Below are 19,027 nucleotides of genomic sequence, written 5' to 3' on the forward strand. Positions count from 1 at the left end.
AAAGACTGAAGCAAAATACACATTTGGCTTCTTAGATTTTTGTGTTTTTTTAAAAAATCTCATTTTCCTTACCGAGTGGTTCATTTCTCTGCTATTTCTAATATATTTTAAGTTTCTGAAATGTAAGTTGCAGGCTAATTTATATCTGAACACTGGGGGCACAGTCTGCTAGGAGCTTCTCCTGCACAATCCTCAGTATGCTGCTGTCACATAATGGACTTCTTGCAAGCTAAGGTTGAGCTTGTTTTATGGTAATCTAAATTTCTGAAAGCAACAAATCACTTTCTATTTTCATTTTTTTAAAATAATAAAAAAATACACATTCTTTGTATTCTCCATGAATGTTAGTTTATTCTCTGATCAGTACAAAAGATTATTGAAGAGAGAAATTGTAGGGATATTCTGGATGAACAAATAATGACCATGCAGGGCTGAGCTCTGCTCCCAATTTAGAAATTTCAGAATTTTTGGATCAAAACTGTCTGACTCAGCTGCTGAGAAACCAAGTGAATTTCATGGGAACACCTAACATCTAAACCAGGCATAGGCAACCTTGGCTCTCCAGATGTTTTGGAACTACAACTCCCATGATCCCTGACCACTGGCCCTGTTAGCTAGGGATCATGGGAGTTGTAGTTCGAAAACACCTGTAGTTTGAACCAAGGTTGCCTATGCCTGATCTAAATGGTTGAAAGCATGGAGCTTTCGGCTGTTCTTTCAAACAGGGCTTCCCAAACTACTTTGCCAAGCCCTGATTCTAGTGGTGCACCTTCTCGCACCCCCCACCGGCCAAATGAAAAGCTGCCGCCCATGTAGCAAGAATCTCTTAATATCTTCTGCCGTCTTGCTTTGTGGTGGTGAACTGTGTTCTCTCAAGCGAAATCTTTGTTATGCAAGAGGTCTCCTTTGTGATAAGCCCATCCTTGTTCTCTGCACTTCCTTCCAACTTTCTCTGCCTCCTCTACAGGTTCAGTTGTCCTGTAATATGAAAATAGGAATCCTAGGCCCTTCAGAACCCACCTTCGAAACCCTTCTGTTTGCTGCCACTTCTACCTTTCCTGAATGGGGAAAGCTAACAGAGCAACCTGTCTCTTGGTGCTTGAGATGAGACAATGGGAGCAGTCTCAAAGTCAGTATTGTCTGCACTGATGTGCAGAAGCTGCCCAGGATATCACTGAGGGCAGTTCCCAGCTCTACTTATTAATGCAAGAGATTGAACCTGGGACCTTCCCACGTGCAAAGCAGATGGGGAGATGCTGTCTCATTTCCACCTCACATTAGAGATGGGGGAGAAATTTGATTCACTTTGCATTTTTGAAGGTGAACTTACTCGCGGTTTCTGAATCAAGATGCGAACCAAAAGATGCATCCATCCTTTGACGTTCACACTTCTCCGGTTAAAAATGCATATATTAAAAATGTGTTTATAAGGCAACATTGCAAGCAAAATGTACGTTAGGAAAATTCACACTAGAACGCTGGTGAATTTTCATGGGAACTCCCCCCCCCAAAAAACCCCCACAAACGGTTGTGGAAATGAGGATAACTGAAGCCAAGGTTGGGAAAATGAGAAACTGTGTGAAACATAAATTGATACGTATTCCCTACCTCAGAAACCAGACTGTTGGGGGCTTAACCTCCACCCCCACCCCACGCAAAAAACCTGTGCCATGCTGGTGGAAGTTAGCCGCCATAGGGAGCAAGAGGGAGCAGCAAAAAATGACTGTTCAGACCAGTCTTGAGTTTGCTGCTAAGCTTGTGGAGAAATTGGCCTCAAAGCACAACTGAAGAATGCAAGGCAAACCCTCTTTTTTGCCCCCTTTATTTTTCCCCCTTCTGTTAAACATGTCTTTGCCACCTCATTCGCTTTTGAAGAAGTGATGGCACTTCCCTTTTTTCTCCCGTTAAAATGTGGGAAGATAGTACCAAAGTGGAGAACCTCTGACTTAGAAGGCATCTTTCTGCTTGATTTATAATTCATCCATCTCCTCCTAGTTTCACATCGTTAAAACGCAGGGTCATTAGGCTTTACTCAGCCGGGCTTTTAAGTTAGACAAGGCCTTGCTTATGTAGGCAAAATTATTCTTAAGTAGCATATTGAGGTTCATGTTAATATGTGCTGTTTAATGAAACCTAATGATATTCAATGAAGGGTTGCACTATGCCAGAGAGAAAACTTGTTACCTAGGCAACTGCCCTTGTGCCGTATAGAGCTTGGAACATATGGCTATGTAACATGCATTATTTCAGCATCTTTAACCATTAGGAACCACATGTGTAATTGACTGTGAAAAATTACTGCTCAGTTACTGTATTGTATGGGCATAATAGAAGTAAATGAGTGCGTCATTGTTGTCAGAGTCGATCTGTTGGGAATCACTTGCAGGCCAGTCTATTTAAGGAGCAAAAATACAATAAGAAGAAAATAGCTGGTTTAATTAACATGTAAAAATTGGGTTAATTTGAATTCAGCTGGCACAGCAGATATTCATGTTTCCTCTGCAGTAGTCTGATGGGAGCCTCACATTTGTATGCTTCCTCCCTTTTTCCATTAAAACAAACAAACCCCAACCCATTGCTTTTGTTAAAATTGAAATAAACTCTCTAATGACTTTTAGAGGTGTTTGGGTTACTCGACTGAGAAGAGCTTGATGTAGCCAAAAGAATCTTTCCCATTCTGGTGCCCTCCAGATATTTTGGATTACAACATGCTACCTGTGACTTAACGGAAGCTGCAGTCCAAAACATCTGGAAAGTACCAGGTTGCCAAAGGCTGCTTTAAAGACAACAAATTTCATTTTGGCATGAGATTTGTAGGCTAAAGTTCACTTCATCGGACCCCTTAATGTATCTGAAGCAGATTCTGCCTTATGAATAATGATTTTAGTTTTGTTAATTGAACACCCCGACTGAAATACAGTAGTACCTCGGGTTACGAACATGATCCGTTCCGGGTCGCAGTTCGTAACCCGAAAAGTTCGTAACCCGAACCGCCATTTTGTGCATGCGCAAAGCGCTATTTTCGCGCTTTGCGCATGCGGCCGAAAATACTTCCGGGTTTGCGCAGTTCGTAACCCGAGGTGTTCGTAACCCGAGGTGTTCTTAACCCGAGGTACGACTGTATCACAAATCTACATTGCAAAGTCTCTGGGCCTGCATCTTTATTAATCAAATTCTACCCAAACCTGCATAAACATGATTTTTATCCATGACAACAAATGTCAGTTGTTGAAGCTCTCAACTACATTCCAACAACTCAAGGAACTTTCATAGGAAATAGATGCGATCATCTTGTTTTTTGCTGCTTAAATGATGGTGTGAATTATTATCGTAACACCGCATTGTATCACTTACCTTATTTATGTCATTTATATACTGCCCTTCATCAAGAGGCCACAGGGCGGTTTACAACATAAAATTACTTCAGGTAAGATGATGTGCTCCATGCGTGTGGACAAGTGATGACGCTGTGATCCATCTGGTCAGTGGCAGAACCTTTTCCCATGTTGCCTCAAATCAGAGGAGCTACTGCCATTTCCATCTATTTTGCAAATGATTAATCTGATGGGTAACTTTCGGAACACTGTTTTGGTTGGTAAAATGTGGTTCCACCCCATTTTTAAAAAATTATTCCATGACAATTGGATTAGGATAATTTGCATTTGAATTAGTAACTTGGCAACTTTCAAACTTGCAATTTCACTTGTGCCACCATTCAAGATGTTAGTAGGATAATAGGAAGCTGCATTTATGCTGAGTCAGACCATTGGGCCATCTAGCTCATCACTTTTTATACTGGCTGCCATTGGCTCCTCAGGGTTTGAAGCAGGGGTGCCTCTCAGCCCTAAATGGCTTAGGACCTGGGCATCTGAAGAAGTGTTTTTCGCCTAGGATTTGAGGTTGTCTACAGAAACTCTTCTGATGGTACCAGTGTTGCATGAGACTAGACAAGCTGTTGCTTTTCATGACTAGCAATAATACCCCAGTTATGGAACACTCTCTGCTCTGAGCTTTGACTGGCAGGAACCTTGGTTATTTTTCATTGCTAGCTGAAGGCTCTCTTCTTCCATGTTTTCTGAGTCGGCCGTTACGTGTCCAAGTTTCATGGCTATCCTGATACATTTATTAGATTGAGAATGGCTATACAGTCGTACCTTGATTGCCGAACGCCTTGGAACTTGTACGTTTTAGCTCCAAAACGATCAAAAACCGGAAGTAAGTGTTCCTGTTTTGAACAGTTTTCGAAAGCCAAATGTCCGCCACGGCTTCCGATTGCCTGCAGAAGCCGCGCTTTGGTTTCGGAACATTTTGGAAGTCAAACGGACTTCCAGAACGGATTCCGTTTGACTTCTAAGGTACAACTGTGTTTTAAAGTTTATTCTGTTTTGTTTTTACTGTATTGTACTTTAAATGGTTGTGATCTTTGGGGAGGGGGTCACATATAATGAGGGATAGAAATCTAATAAGTAAATTATTTACCTGCGAAATGTTCTTCTGGTGATCGCACCTGAAAAAATGGCTTTCTTTTTCCTTTCATAGGTTGATATCCTTTCAAGAATTTGTAGCATTTGAATCTGTCCTCTGTGCTCCAGATGCACTGTTCATGGTGGCATTTCAACTTTTTGACAAAACTGGCAAAGGAGAAGTTACTTTTGGTAAGACCCGCTTTTTCCTTCCTTTCCTCATCCTCCTTCTTCTCCCTCCCATGTGAGAAATATTGCTAAATTAATATTTTTTATGAGTCTACAGCTATCTGGTTTCTTAAGTGTTATATTGTTAATGGACTTTTAAATGTTGCTATTGCAGATTGGTGTTACTGGAGAATGCTTGACCATGATATACCCAGGCATTGCCCCAAACCTCTGCATTTTAGACATATTAAAAGCTTGCTGGTTGCTTTGTTTTATTCTGCTGGCTTTTTGTGTTTTGACATTTTAAGTGGGTGAACTGGCCTGGAACCAGTTTTGATGAAGGACGGTATATAAACTTTAAATAAAACAAATTAATAAGTTGGGAAATGCAATATACTGTCACTATTTAAAAAATGAAAAGGAAAAACTTTAATGAAACACTTCCAGAAATTCTTCATAGGCTTGTAACTTGTGCATGTTCTTCCAGACACGAGACATGTGACTAGGCATGTGCCAATTCAGTCCTACAGATGTCAAGCACTTGTCTAAATTGTTTTCTAAGAATAATACCCCAGTGCCCACAGTTTAAGTGACACGTCTTGGATTCATGGAGCTGATGTTGTAAAACACTTTTAATTAAAAAAAAATGTATATTTTGTGTGTGTAAAGAAATGTCTCAAAGAGAAACCCAGCTTTTGTTTTTGTTTCATAACTTTTTGGGGGCCTACTTTAACTTAGGGCCTACATCTTTCTGCTCTTTCCTGGAAATATATGTGTGCATTTCCTTCTCACACACAAAGCTTAGTTCTTTTGCTGCAGAATAAATGTCTTGCACAGAAATACTCTGAAGTGCCTGTTTTCCATTAAGTGGGAATATTGCGCAGGAAATATTCTTCACAGATGATACTAATTTGATGTTCTAATCAGGTTGGCTGAGGCAACATCCTTGAGGAATTGCAAAAGTAAATACTTTTAACCCCCACCCTCCAAAAAACAAAACAAAACAAAAAACCTCAAGCGGCACTCACATCTCTCTCCGCCCCCCCCCCCACTCATATCCTTCCATTTTTACTAATGGAGACTCCTTGAGAAGTTTATGTCTGTCTCCCTTTCTGTTACCAATCATTCGGTTTGCATAGTAGCCAATCATGAAACACCACTAGGTTGTCGAATGGCTTGGCTCCTAAACAAATCGGCTCCTGAACGCTGCAAATCCAGAAGTAAGTGTTCCCGTTTGCAAACATTTTTCGGAAGCCAAACTTCCGACGCGGCTTCCGATTGAGCGCAGGAAGCTCCTGCAGCCAATCGGAAGACGTGCCTTGGTTTTCTAATAGTTCCGGGAGTCAAATGGACTCCCGGAATGTATTAAGTTTGACAACCAAGGTACCATTGTAGTGTTTTAAACTAATGTTTCCTTAATGGATACCTATTGGAATTAATTACCATGACTAAGTTTGGTTCATTAATTTCAATGAGTATGCTCTGTGTAAAAGTTAGTTGGATACAAGTGTGTGTGTGTGATATATGATTTGCTATTTCCCCTGGGAGTTCAGACATTACAATTGTTCTGCTCTGAGTTTGCTGAAGTTAATGGTTCTTCAGATCTAGCCGGGCCCAAATTAACAGATGGTTCTCAGTAACAATGTAGGCTTTTTATGCAGTATAAGAACAATTTATTTCAAATTCTCATGTGAGAATTATACTTTGTATCCCCTGTAGCATTTATATAAGTGTAACATCTTAGAAATAATAATAGCTCAGTGACTGAGACATGCTTCGTATACAAAATATCCCAAACGTTTCCTTGTAAGGTAGGGGGGGGGGGAACCTTCCCATAACCCTGTCAAGCCCCTGCCAATCAATACAGCCAATACTGAACTAGTTGGACCAATAGTCTGGCTTGGTACCGTATTTGGCAACCTCCCATGTTCCTTTTAGGCTTTGTTTTGGAAGTCTATTGGATTTGTGCCATACCACTGAAATCCAGCTTCTGGCTATAACCTGGCTACACTTTTAGGTTGCTATGCTGGTCACTAAATATTTTCATGATCTGTTAAATATTTGCAGTATACTGCTTAGCATTAGATTGCGTTAATCTCAAATAGGGCCAACCTACCCATTTTTCTCTTTTCTCAGCAATCTCTTTTAAATCTGCATTCTGTTCAGAAGTTCCTTTTTAATTTTAGTCCTAGTTTTAGGACTTTGATTTACCCAGACCACTGTTTAGGAACACAGAGAATCAAGGACTTTCCCAGCCCCCCTTCAGCAAAATTACCCGCTACGTATATTGTTTAAAATAAGGAAGGTTTAGTTGTTTGTTCCTAGAGACAGCATGAAACAGGAGATGGTACTGTGTGCTTTTGGCTTGCAACGGATAGAGATTGCCTTGGCCTTTTGTATCACATTGTACATGGAGCTGCTGCTCTTTGCCAGGAGTTAAAGATCTCAGCAGGAAGGTGGAAGGAAGTTTAGTTGGCTTTTAAATTTGAGACAGAGAATAAACCATTGCTTCTTACTCCTGAGTGTTGACAGGCACATAAAAGCTGATAATGTAAGTCCAGGGGTTTAAGAGGCTTAACAGTTTTGCCTTTTTTTGTATTACTGTATTTTAATGCCTCATTAAAGAGGTAAGAGTTCTTTGATATCCTTTATTAGATGGTTTAATAAAGAAAAGTTTAGATGCTTGGGTCTAAATGTCAACATTTTAAAAATTAACAGTCCTTTTAAATAACCTTTATCTTTAATTCCAAGGGCTGCACTTGCGCAGGGGCAAAGCAAATTTAACAACAACTTCTGGCCTTGCGTACATCAGAAGTAATTGCCTGGAACTTGCATTGTCTTTTTTGCAGACGCTGCAGCGCTGGTGAAAGGCAGACAAAGTCTCCATTTTACAAAGAGAGTAAACAAAAGCCTGTTGGGTTACCTTAATTTTTAAAGGCGGTTAAGTCACCGGCTGTAGAACGACCCTTGTTGGCCTATTTGGATATCTGTGAATGTAGGCAGAACAGATCTGGGAACCAGCTGGAAATGCTTGCAAACGGAAAACGATAGCTAAATGAGAAATAGGATTTTTACCCCACCATCCAAAAAAAGGCATACAGAGATCATTAATAAGACAATCCCTGCCCTCAGGCTTACAATCAGAAAAGGATAACACAAAAGGAAAAAGGATTGTGAAGGAGAAGGAAGGTGGGGGCGGGGAGCAAACTCAGGCACCAGTCCCCATTTATGATGTTCTTATAATAACCAGCTGGAATAGAAAATAGTTCAGTACTGCAGAAACAAGAAAGATTATTTTGGCAGCTTAAGCAAATATATTACGGGATAAGCTTTTGTGGATAGATGCATGGAGCGTCACCCTGAGTTTTGTGTCGCCCTTCTCCTCATTGGAAAACGAGGCAACTTACAGAATGTCGCTATTTTGCAGGTAGGATTCAATTGCGTAACGGCAAACTCAAGTTGCACAATTAAATTGGATTTGGTGCCCTTGTGCGACAGCTCCCGCTCCTGCCACGGAATGATCCAACTTTTTGCAGGAGGGGAAATGGCACTGGAGCGTGGGGGATAACAGTTGCGTCACTTGGCATTGTATAACCTTCCCGAAAACAAATCAGGATGAGTGCCATTAGAATTAGGTTATCGTTAAGTGACCTGAGATCTGTGTCACACACGACGAAATTTCCTTCGTGGAGGTTGTAACTTGTAGGAAATAGAGTGACTTCCGCTTGTAGCTGATGTCCTGGGTTTCATGGGCGTGTGCAGCAATGTTGAGTTGTGTGCATTTTGCTACGTGTTGTGAGATATTGCATGCAGTTTCTAGCAGCAGAGGACTTTATGTGCAGGGAACTCCATCTTGTGTGAAGCAACCCACACTTGTTACCTTATTCGCTCTTAACACCATTTAGGGTGCAGTGCTGATGCTTTGGGAGAGAGGGAGAGCTGGGAGGGGGCAAATACTTTAGTTCTAATCTCCCACCTGAATGGCAGGAATAATGTAAGATCTGGTTAGGTCATTTGTTAGTTTTAGTGTCATTTTTTAAACTGCTGTGATTAGTTTTAAGAATAGAAATGCAATTTCTATTTACAGTGGTACCTTGGGTTACAGACGCTTCAGGTTACAGACGCCGCTAACCCAGAAATAGTACCTCGGGTTAAGAACTTTGCTTCAGGATGAGAACAGAAATCGTGCGGCGGCGGCAATGGGAGGCCCCATTAGCTAAAGTACCTCAGGTTAAGAACAGTTTCAGGTTAAGAACGGACCTCCAGAACGAATTAAGTTCTTAACCCGAGGTACCACTATTGTTGAGTAAATACAGACATCTACTCCTGGCCAGTAGAGAATGGAAATGAAATACATGATGGATATGGAACGCACTCTCAGCCTTCCCCAGCTAAAGAATTGGCAGCTCGAAAGAACTACAGTGGTACCTCTACTTAAGAATGTTTCTACTTACGAATGGAGCTCTGTCCGCCATCTTGGAGGCGGTTTAGATAGGATTTTTTCTACTTACGAATTTTTAGATAGGGTTGCTTCAACTTACGATTTTTTTCTCCCAATGCATTCCTATGGGATTCGACTTACAATTTTTTTTGACTTACAAATGTGCATTTGGAACGCATTAAATTAGTAAGTAGAGTTACCACTGTATCCTTCCTCTAAACTGGTTGTAAACCAATCCTAAGAGTGGCTGGGGGAACCCGGCCAGATGGGCGGGGTATAAATAATAAATTATTATTATTATTATTACTAAGGCAGCATGTTGGACATCTCAGGTGATCAGCGCTAAATTGCAGTTCACACCAGTGAGTTAGCAGTTGCAGACATCCGCCACAGACATCCACTACAGATAAATACATTTTTTTAAATGCACCAAGAGCCAAAAAGGAGTAGCAGATGAAATGATCGAGGAAAATCATATGGACTGGCACTCTGGAGTGAAGAAGTATTGCACAAATAGGCCCCAGTCGCGGGCACTCTTCCTCATACCTGTATTGTGCTACCCAGTTTATTTTTTGCATAGGTTAATCATGTGTTGTCTATTGCAATTGCCAATTGGCCAACCTTGAATCTTGTTTAAGGGGTGGGGGTTATCTGGAGCTATCCAATTGGGAGCGCTTCTTCTGTACACCTAGTAAGCACAGAATTTCTCCCAGTCTTGGAGAAAGGGAATCGTAGGAGAGAATGAAAACCTTCCCTTTTGCTTAGCACCAGTAGGCTGCTCTTATACCTGAGGCGGAGGTGATCATCTGAGTTTCCTATTGATTGCTGCTACAGTCTCCCCTGGCCCAATTAGAAAATGCGCACAAACACAACTCCACAGTGTCAAGGAGGAGTTCACTGTGCCCAGGTCAATTTCCCCCTCCTCCTTGGGCAGGCCCCTCTCAGTAACAATAAAGTGGGCTTAGTGCATTTGGGTATTTGGGTTTCTCGTGCGGCTTTGTTGCAACCCTTCAGAATCATCAGAGTGCAGGCTATCAGGAGCAGAATTACCACTCGTGAGCATCCAGAGTTTAACAACGGAATACAAATTCACACCAGCGAGAAATTGTCTTCTCTGTTGTTGTGGGCTATCTTGTCAAAGATCAGGAGAACAGCGCAGAAGCTCTTCCAGTTCAATGGGTCAAAAATCCACTCTTTTATGAAAGGCTAAATGTGGATTTGCACGAATGACTATAATGGCTCCAATTTTGAAAGATAGAGGTAACGGAGAGCACTTCCAGGTAGCGGGGCTGATTTCAGAATGCAGCTTGTTCAAATGGCTAAAATATTGTGCTTTCTGCTTTCTTCGTTTCTACTTAAAAAGAGAGGGAGAGAAGGAAAAAATAGGTATGGAGAAGGTGGGAGAGAACCAATTTGAGAGTAAATTCAAACAGTATAAGGTCACTGTCTGGTTAACTGAGAGCTGAAATATAACCATCCTTCATAAGACGACGGTGTGGAAGAAAAGGCCCATTTACTAAGCTGCAATTTTGGAAGGAATTTGACCTGCCTCTACTGGGGGGATAAACCCCACCACTGCTGTTGTGTGGCAACATTGCTACAGTCTTGAATCTCAGGCTGGTTCAGTTGCAAATAGACACGTGTTGCGTCCGAAAGATAAATGCCATTAGAACCACGTTTGTTTAACTCTGTATTCCTTAATGTGTAATGCTTATTAAACTCAAGAGTTGTTTTGCTGAAATCAGTAAAATATTTATTGCCCAATAGGTAGAGAATCTGATTTCATGTTTGCAAAGAGCAAATAAGTGGGGGTAACATTACCATGAAATGGTCAATTCAGGAAGCAGAATTGAGACAGGAACTGTTTCTTTACTTCTATCAGCTCATGTGCCATTAAGGGGGGGGGGGACAAGACAGTAAGGGAAAGACAACATTTTGACTTTTTGCATGTTAAATGCATGTCAAATAAATGCATTAAATTAATGTCAACATGTAGCATGGGATGAAATGAATTTAAAACCAGCTCTGTACAAATGAGCTTTATGCCTGCTGACTGGCTCAGATTTTGACAATTTACAACCCAATTTTCCGTGCTTGAATTATGTGTAACTACTAGTTTCAGACAGCCAGAAAAGGGTGTGATTTTGCTTAAAATCGGGAGGAGTCAAGGCGTGGGGTTTTTGCATTTCAGTATGGAACCTTCTGTCTGTTTACCCGTAGTTCTGGACACTGCCCCAAAGGGAGTCCAAAATCCTATATTTTTTGTGGACCTTTGTGGTGATGCTAAGGATGCAATCCTATACTCGTGTACTTGGGAGTAAGTCTCACTGATCTCAGTAGGGCCTACTTCTGAGTAGACATATATAGAATTAGCTGCAAGTTTCCCTAAAGCCCACAGAAATATGGATGGAGATGTGAGAATTCTTTTATGACTGCATCCAAATTGGTCCTCTGTTCTGTGGATGCAGAAGTGTTATTGCTGTCACAGTCCTGCTTGCAGGCTTTCTAGAACTATCTGGTTGGCCCCTGCAGAACAGGATGCTAGTCTAGACAGGCCAGAATTTCTCTTGCTTATCTAGCAGGGCTCTTACGATGTTCATATGCTACCACAATTGGGCCTTTCGTAGAAAGGTGCCTACAGAAGATCATGATAGGGGTTTATAAAATGCGTACATGTTGCAGAGAAAGTGGATACAGAGACAACTCCCCCCCCCCTCTCACACACAAATATAATACTCAAACTTGCAACCACTTGGTGAATCAGGACTAATGAAAGAAAATACGTTTTCACACAATTTAAGATTTTCGGATTTCACTGCATCAAGATATGAGAATCGCTGCTAGATTTAGAAGGATTAAGAAGGGAATCAGAAAAATTCATGGACAATAAGTCTGCCAATGGATATGAGTCATGTTGACTGTATGTACCTTTCAGGTTCAGAATCTGTGTCGTTCCCTCTGTTTCCAATGTTTATATATGTGTGCCATTGCTTATGTAGCCCAAACAGCATCACTGCCACCAGCAAAAAAAGAAGGTATCATTAGTCTCTCCAGGTGAGAAGGGACGCACAACACACACACATCCCCCCCCCCCGATTTGCAGAGTTGCAAAAATAAAATCTGTCACTGGTCCCATCAATGTTGTGGTCAATCTCTCCTAGATGTCCTTTCCCACTGGCAAGATTCAGATTATCTCCCTGGTTTTCCAGGGAGTTTGGGGCCAAGGCAGCAGGTGGGACAGTGGTATGATTGTGACAGAATATTATCTAAAATGCTTACCAACGGTCTTTCTGTGTTTTTTCTGTGTATTTTAATGAACTGAATAGAGTGTGTGTATGAACTTTACAGAGCTTAGCTTGTTGTTGTTGCTGCTGCTGCTGTTTTGTTAATGATGTTAGCATTGTTTCATAGATTATAAATGCCACATTGATTTGTTAATCATATAATATGACTTCTGCTGATGTTTAGCTTAATTTTTAGTTGCAGTTCTTCTGTATTCATTTTCTTACAGCCTTGAATATGGGATTCGAAGCCTCGGCTCTAATTCTACTGCATCACTTCCCTTGCCTTCAGACCCTTAACAATGATTAATATAAAAGGTGCCTTGTCAAAAGCTTTGAAAAGGCAACCTTGGTACTTACGCCATTATGCAATTTAGCTTCTTATGAAATCTCCAATTTGCCTTGTGCTCTTTGCTTAGCAGAAGATAGCTGTGCCTTTCTTAGCCAGTCGCTCGCAGTACTGGCAAGGTGGAAGCTTATTATTCTCCGTCAAGTCCAAAGTTCTTCCTTTTTTAAACTTACAAAATAAAGATTCAAAAAGATTCCAGTGCAGTTGCTTGGCTTCATAGAAAATGGCATATTCTGGGTAGTTTCATTTCCTAATTAAGACTCTCGTGATATTATATGAAAATAATCCTGAATTTGAATTCAATAATAAAAAAGGGAATTGGTTGGGTTATCTCTCCACACCCGTCCCCTGCAGAAGACAATTAAAATTGACTTCTTGGAAAAAATCCATACAGGTAGAGGAACATGTGCCACTGGGAAGCCAGGAAAAACTCCATGGTAGGAGTTGTCTGTCATAGAGGGAACATCTCCAGAGAAGTTTCCTACCTCTTCCAAGTACTTGTTGTCCTAGAACTGCAGAACTCAAGGAAGGCCCAGGAAAATCCTATATGCACACAGCACATTCACTGGTGGCTCCAGACTATAATTATTTGGGGAGGAGTGCTGGAACAAGCTTAATGTATGGATCATAGACCGGGGATGCGGGTGGTACTGTGGGTTAAACCACAGAGCCTAGGGCTTGCCGATCAGAAGGTCGGCGGTTCAAATCCCCGCAACAGGGTGAGCTCCCATTGCTTGGTCCCAGCTCCTGCCAACCTAGCAGTTCGAAAGTACGTCAAAATGCAAGTAGATAAATAGGTACTGCTACAGCGGGAAGGTAAACGGTGTTTCTGTGTGCTGCTCTGGTTCGCCAGAAGCGGCTTTGTCATGCCCTGGAAGCTGTACGCCGGCTCCCTCGGCCATAACGCGAGATGAGCGCCGCAATCCCACAGTCGGTCTCAACTGGACCTAATGGTCAGGGGTCCCTTTACCTTTAGTAGGAAGCAAAGAATGGTACAGGGAGAACTGTAGGTGTAAGAACGGCTCAGTTTGCACACAACAGCAAATGAGTGAGGCTCAGCATCATCAGTCAAGTGTGCTGGGGCACATTTGGAAAATCTTGATCAATTTGGTCTTTCCCAGGAGCTCCTGGGAGCTAAAGCACGGTTTGGCTTAACGTGTGAATCCAGGCTCATGGTTTGTGTCCCCCCCCCAAGCAAACCACAAGCAATAAACCAAGAACAAGCTGCTATAATAATAATAATGATAACAATAATTTATTATTTCTACCCCGCCCATCTGGCTCGGTTTCCCCAGCCACTCTGGGTGGCTTTCAACAGAACATTAAAAACAGAATAAAACATCAAACTTTAAAAGCTTCCCTAAACAGGGCTGCCTTCAGATGTCTTCTAAAAGTCAGATAGTTGCTTATTTCCTTGACATCTGATGGGAGGGCATTCCACAGGGCGGGTGCCGCTACTGAGAAGGTCCTCTGCCTGGTTCCCTGTAACCTCACTTGGAGGCCCTTGGAGCTGGACCTCAGTGTCTGGGCAGAACGATGGGGGTGGAGACGCTCCTTCAGGTATACTGGGCCGAGGCCGTTTAGGGTTACGGATCATTGTTTAAAGTGAGACAAACTGTGAGTCTGGGTTTGTATATTGTGCTGAGCCAAACCATAACTTAGCTCCTGGTTATGTGGAAGGAGTGGAGGAGAAGCTAAGTGGACAGTTTTCTAAATGTGCATGAGAACCAGACCTGGCAGTTAAATCTGAAGCCAAAACAGTGTAAAAATGGTTCATGGGCATGAGTGATCTCTATATTTGACTCAGGAAGTATGTCCATTGAGTAAGGACTCTGATCAGTGGATTATTCTAGATGAATGAGTGATGAATCCAGTGAAGAAAGAAGAAAAAATTTAAGAACCAGTCTAGTGAGCTTGTATTGGAGTTTGCGAACCATGAACAGTGGTTGGCAAGAAGTATATAAAAGATGAACAGCAAAGGACATACCCTGTTTCATAGCCATCACAAGTTGTCAATAAGAGCAATAAATAGGTGATTTTCTGGTGAAGTAGCTGCACCATGTAATTCAGTGTGCACCCTGTCAGGAAACCGGCTAATCCTAATTTTAAAAAGATACACTGAAGTCAGTTTATGGCATCACTTTTTGCGAAACACATGTACTGCAGTTTTCAGGGATGCGTGCTAAACAAGGAGAGAAAACAATGATTTGTGTGTAATCAATTGGTAGTGTGAAATGCCAATTTTCAGACATTTGGAGGGCAAGGAATTTGGAATAGTAAGCAATATGAAGCAGGGGAGGGGCAGGTTTTCTGCACTAGGAATCCTATTGAAAATGCACAATTATCTGAATGGCCAGTACTGAATTGCAGGATGAATGTATTTATAATAGTGTTTATTATTACCATTTTGATAAACCAGGCAAAGTGCTGGTTGGCAGCTGGACTACGTGGTGCAGGTCTCCATGACATTTCCAAACTGGTCTTCCTCAAGTGCAAGATGACAAAATGAGGCATGCCGTTTCGGTCTCTTTTCTGTGGGGATGAGGATCCTGTGGCCCTTCAGACACCCTCAGACTCTCTTTATTGGTCCCAGCCAGCATGACCAGTGGTTGGAGATGATGGGAGTTGCAGCCATGGGTTTTTCATCCCTGCTTTGATGAATGACAAAAAAAAATCATGTAGAGCATGAGTAAGGGGTGGGTGCCAAGTGTTAGGTCTGTCTGGTGTTAAGAGGACACATTGGTCACTTATCTGGTCACATTGGTCCTGCAGACGCCGTGGTGGGCCAGAGTGTGCGCACCCACACATGCGCAAACGCTATTTCTGGTGCTCCTTCCAGCGCGGAGGAGGCGTGTGCAGCTTCCCATTGGCTGCAGGAGCTTCCTGCAGCCAATGGGAAGCTGGCCAGCATCACAGAAGGCAGTCCCCGCTCTGCTCCGCGCCAGTTTAGCATGGCGCACAGGAGCTGACCAAGCGGGTGGCGGGGGTCTATGGGCCGGTTAAACTTAGGTTGCCGACCCCTCACTCGGAAAGAAGGAAGCAGAACAATGCAAGCACATGTATAACCTAGCAGAACACCTGAGTCTCTGAGCTAGTTAATCCAGCGTTACTGTTTATTTAAATGAAAACCTGTTAATGTTGCACAAGCTCTCATCGAATGAACAGGTTTTTACCAATTTTTGCATCTGCTTTCATAATCATCTCTCTCTCTTTTTTTCTCCCTCTCTCCCCCCCTCCCCTTTCCTTCCCCAGAGGATGTTAAGCAAGTTTTTGGCCAGACCACAATTCACCAGCATATTCCCTTTAACTGGGATTCAGAGTTTGTGCAGCTGCATTTTGGAAAAGATCGGAAAAGGCGCCTAAATTATGCAGAGTTCACCCAGTTCTTACTGGTGAGTTTTGAAGAATTGCAAGGTTTTATCCCTTCCCCTTACTTTCCATGTTTCATTGCAGACTATCTATCTGTCTTTTTTTTTTTTTAGACGGCTTGGTATGTTTGTGTGTGCCCATGAACTGTGATTGGCTAGTGGTGAAATTGCTGCCTAAGCAGTAATTTTTCTCTTGGCATCTGAAAGCAGAGTAGTTTTTTTTTTTTTTGAAAAGGATCCAATTCAATTTAATCTTGTAGGTGTGGTTCTGAGGAGCTGGCACTCAAGATGATTAAAGGTCCTTGGATATCCCCACCCCAATTTCAGCTATGAGTTCAGCTACGTTGGATATTTGTGACTGAAAAGCAGGGTATCGAATTAGATGCAACTCGACGTTGCCAAACCTAAAGTCTGGAAGTGGCAGCTTTAACCTGCGTGGGACCGAATGAATTCCTTCTCCTAATGGAGAACTGGGATGTATCAGTGGCTTACAACGAACTTATGGGAGGCCAACTAGCTCCCAATATCAATGTGACATTTTAAATTGGACATTTGTTTGTGCAAGGGGAAGAGGGGGAGAGATGCAGGGAAGGAAAGAATTTTGGGATTTACAACGGTTCTGCTCATCAACCCCTATCTTGAGATTTATTATTATTTTTTAGCATACATGGCAGATAACCTTTGTATTTACTTTGGAACAAATGTTTTGCATTTATTTATATCCGACACTTGGGATGGGAATTTACTTTAAATACATGGTAGCAATGGCAGACGCGGCGCTGAAAACTTCTTAAGGCAGGATGAGTGCTTCTGTTTGTGTTTCCATTGGGTAGGCTCTAAAGAGCCACTACACAAGATAGTTTTGACAAAGGATCATGTTTCAGGACTATGGAGCCTGTAATTTTGTTTACATAAGGATGTTAGTTCACAGTAGGAAGTGTTATCATTTTGATGAGGAATAATTAAGATAATGCTCCGAGGACAAATGCTTCAAATTGACTTGGTGGAGTCATTAACTCTTTGTCTGAAGAGGATGTTGGAAATCCTGGTACAGTATAATCACATTCTGTTTGTTTTAATGACTCTCCTTTTGCTGACTTCACTTTCCTTCCTATCTAACCATTCTCGCCACTGAGGGACAACTTCTGGGCAGTGCGGATTCTAGCCCATTACAAGCATCATCCTAGCGGCACAAGTCTGTCCCACCCAGCTGTCTGGCAACCAGTTCAAGGCAGCAGCTTCTCACTGATCAGTCAATACCACGATTTGCTAGAAATGCTTAATGCAAAAATTAATTCATGTGGCAGAGGTTTCTTAAAATTATGTATATTTTATTAAGGTGATTTCAGTTAAAAGAAATAAAGTGATACAGAAAAAAGAAGGAAAAGTGAGAGGGAGAAAAACAACAACAACAACAAAAGATACATATAAAAGCGGAGATATGCAACAACAACAAAGCAATTACGATATTCCCATACATTCTTATAATGTTTTTGTCCTAGTGCTTATGCAAATTTTAATAGCCTACTACATTTTGTATAAACTCATTCCAAATGTTATCGTATTTATTCATACAGAGTCTGCGCCTGTAAGCAGTCCATTCATAAATTGAGAGTGATGTCATATTGTCAGTCCATTGATTGAGTGATGTCATATTGTCAGTCTATTGATTGAAGGGTATCATATATTCATTTTTCCAGTTCCTCAATATCAGTCTCTTGGCCACTGTTAGGGCATGTAAAATCCATTTCCGTTGTCCCGTTGATAATTTCCATACTGCAGATACATAGTTTAATATTCTCCGCTGAAAGATGTAACTTTTTCTGCACAGTCACAGTTACACAGTCCAGCACTTTCTCCCAAAACCTGTTAAGTAAAGGACACTGTACAAACATGTGTTTCAGAGAGGCATTGTCCTTGCCACATCCCCAACACTGAGCTATCTTAGCTAACCCATTTTAATACAACAGTAAAGGAGTCCAGTAAACTCTAAATATTATTTTCTGTTGTATTAGGCTTAGTTTTAAATCTAATGACACCTTAGATATTGAAGCTAATACATTTTCCCACTGTCTGGGTAACAATTAAAGTTTCAATTCTTTATTCCAACCACCTCTGCATATTGAACTTGTGTATTGTTAATAGATATCTATTAAAAAGTAATTGCTGGCTTTTTATTTTTGAATGTTGTCCAATTGCTCCAATATCTCAGGTATCTCAGAAGCTGGAAGGGCTGACGGCCCAAACACACTTGTTAAGAGATGTTGTAATTGAAGATACTGCCATTGGGCTGCATCTGATAGATGATATTTTTGTCTTAAAATAGCAAAAGTATAAAATTCATCTTCCCCATCTATCAGTTGGTCCAATGTCAATACACCTGCTTCTATCAATTTTTCCCCTATCACCATCTTTTTTGCAGTTCTTAATGTGGGGTTTCCCCACAGAGTAAGTTTAGCACGTGAAAATGGATCGAATTTGTTTTTGTTAGCCAGTATAGCTCATGTTCTTCTAAGCAGTTTAATTGATACCAGAGAATCAGGTGGCAGAGTTTGTCTGAGAGTTCAGAGCATCTTATTGGGAGTTCTGTACTAGGGGTTCCTGGAAGGGTTGGCCACATGTGTTGGTGAAAGAGGGGGAGGCGAGGGGTTTGGACTTGTTTGCACTATCAAGATGCCATTGCATTGATACCTTGTCTGCACCAACATGGAATTCTGGGGGGATTCAGTTTCTCCCCCTTGATAATGATCCAGAGGAATTTGCAGGACATTCGGTTTTCCTACACAGTGTGAATGCAGTGTACGACATAAGTGTAGCAGAACCCAATTTCTGGAACTCTCAGCATACTTTATGCCTTTGCTGTGTTGCTTTCTGCTAAAAACCTTTTCATTTAGGCAAACCTAAACAGACGTGATCTTACTATGACAGACATGATCTTACTATGTATGTTTGTTTGA

The 19,027-nt window shown here is 41.6% G+C and overlaps 1 protein-coding gene across 1 annotated transcript in view; it reads left to right on the plus strand.

Moving 5' to 3' along the window:
• The window catches only part of SLC25A13 (solute carrier family 25 member 13), a 110,496-nt gene that overhangs the window by 31,558 nt on the left and 59,911 nt on the right, over nt 1-19,027 (plus strand). Inside the window, exons 4-5 of the mRNA XM_035129397.3 lie at nt 4,540-4,655; nt 15,955-16,094. Coding sequence (XP_034985288.2) covers nt 4,540-4,655; nt 15,955-16,094 — 256 coding nt within the window. The remainder of the gene's footprint in view (nt 1-4,539; nt 4,656-15,954; nt 16,095-19,027) is intronic.

Source organism: Zootoca vivipara, chromosome 11 (assembly GCF_965207765.1).
Source record: "Zootoca vivipara chromosome 11, rZooViv2.hap1.1, whole genome shotgun sequence".
Classification (NCBI taxonomy): Eukaryota; Metazoa; Chordata; class Lepidosauria; order Squamata; family Lacertidae; genus Zootoca; species Zootoca vivipara.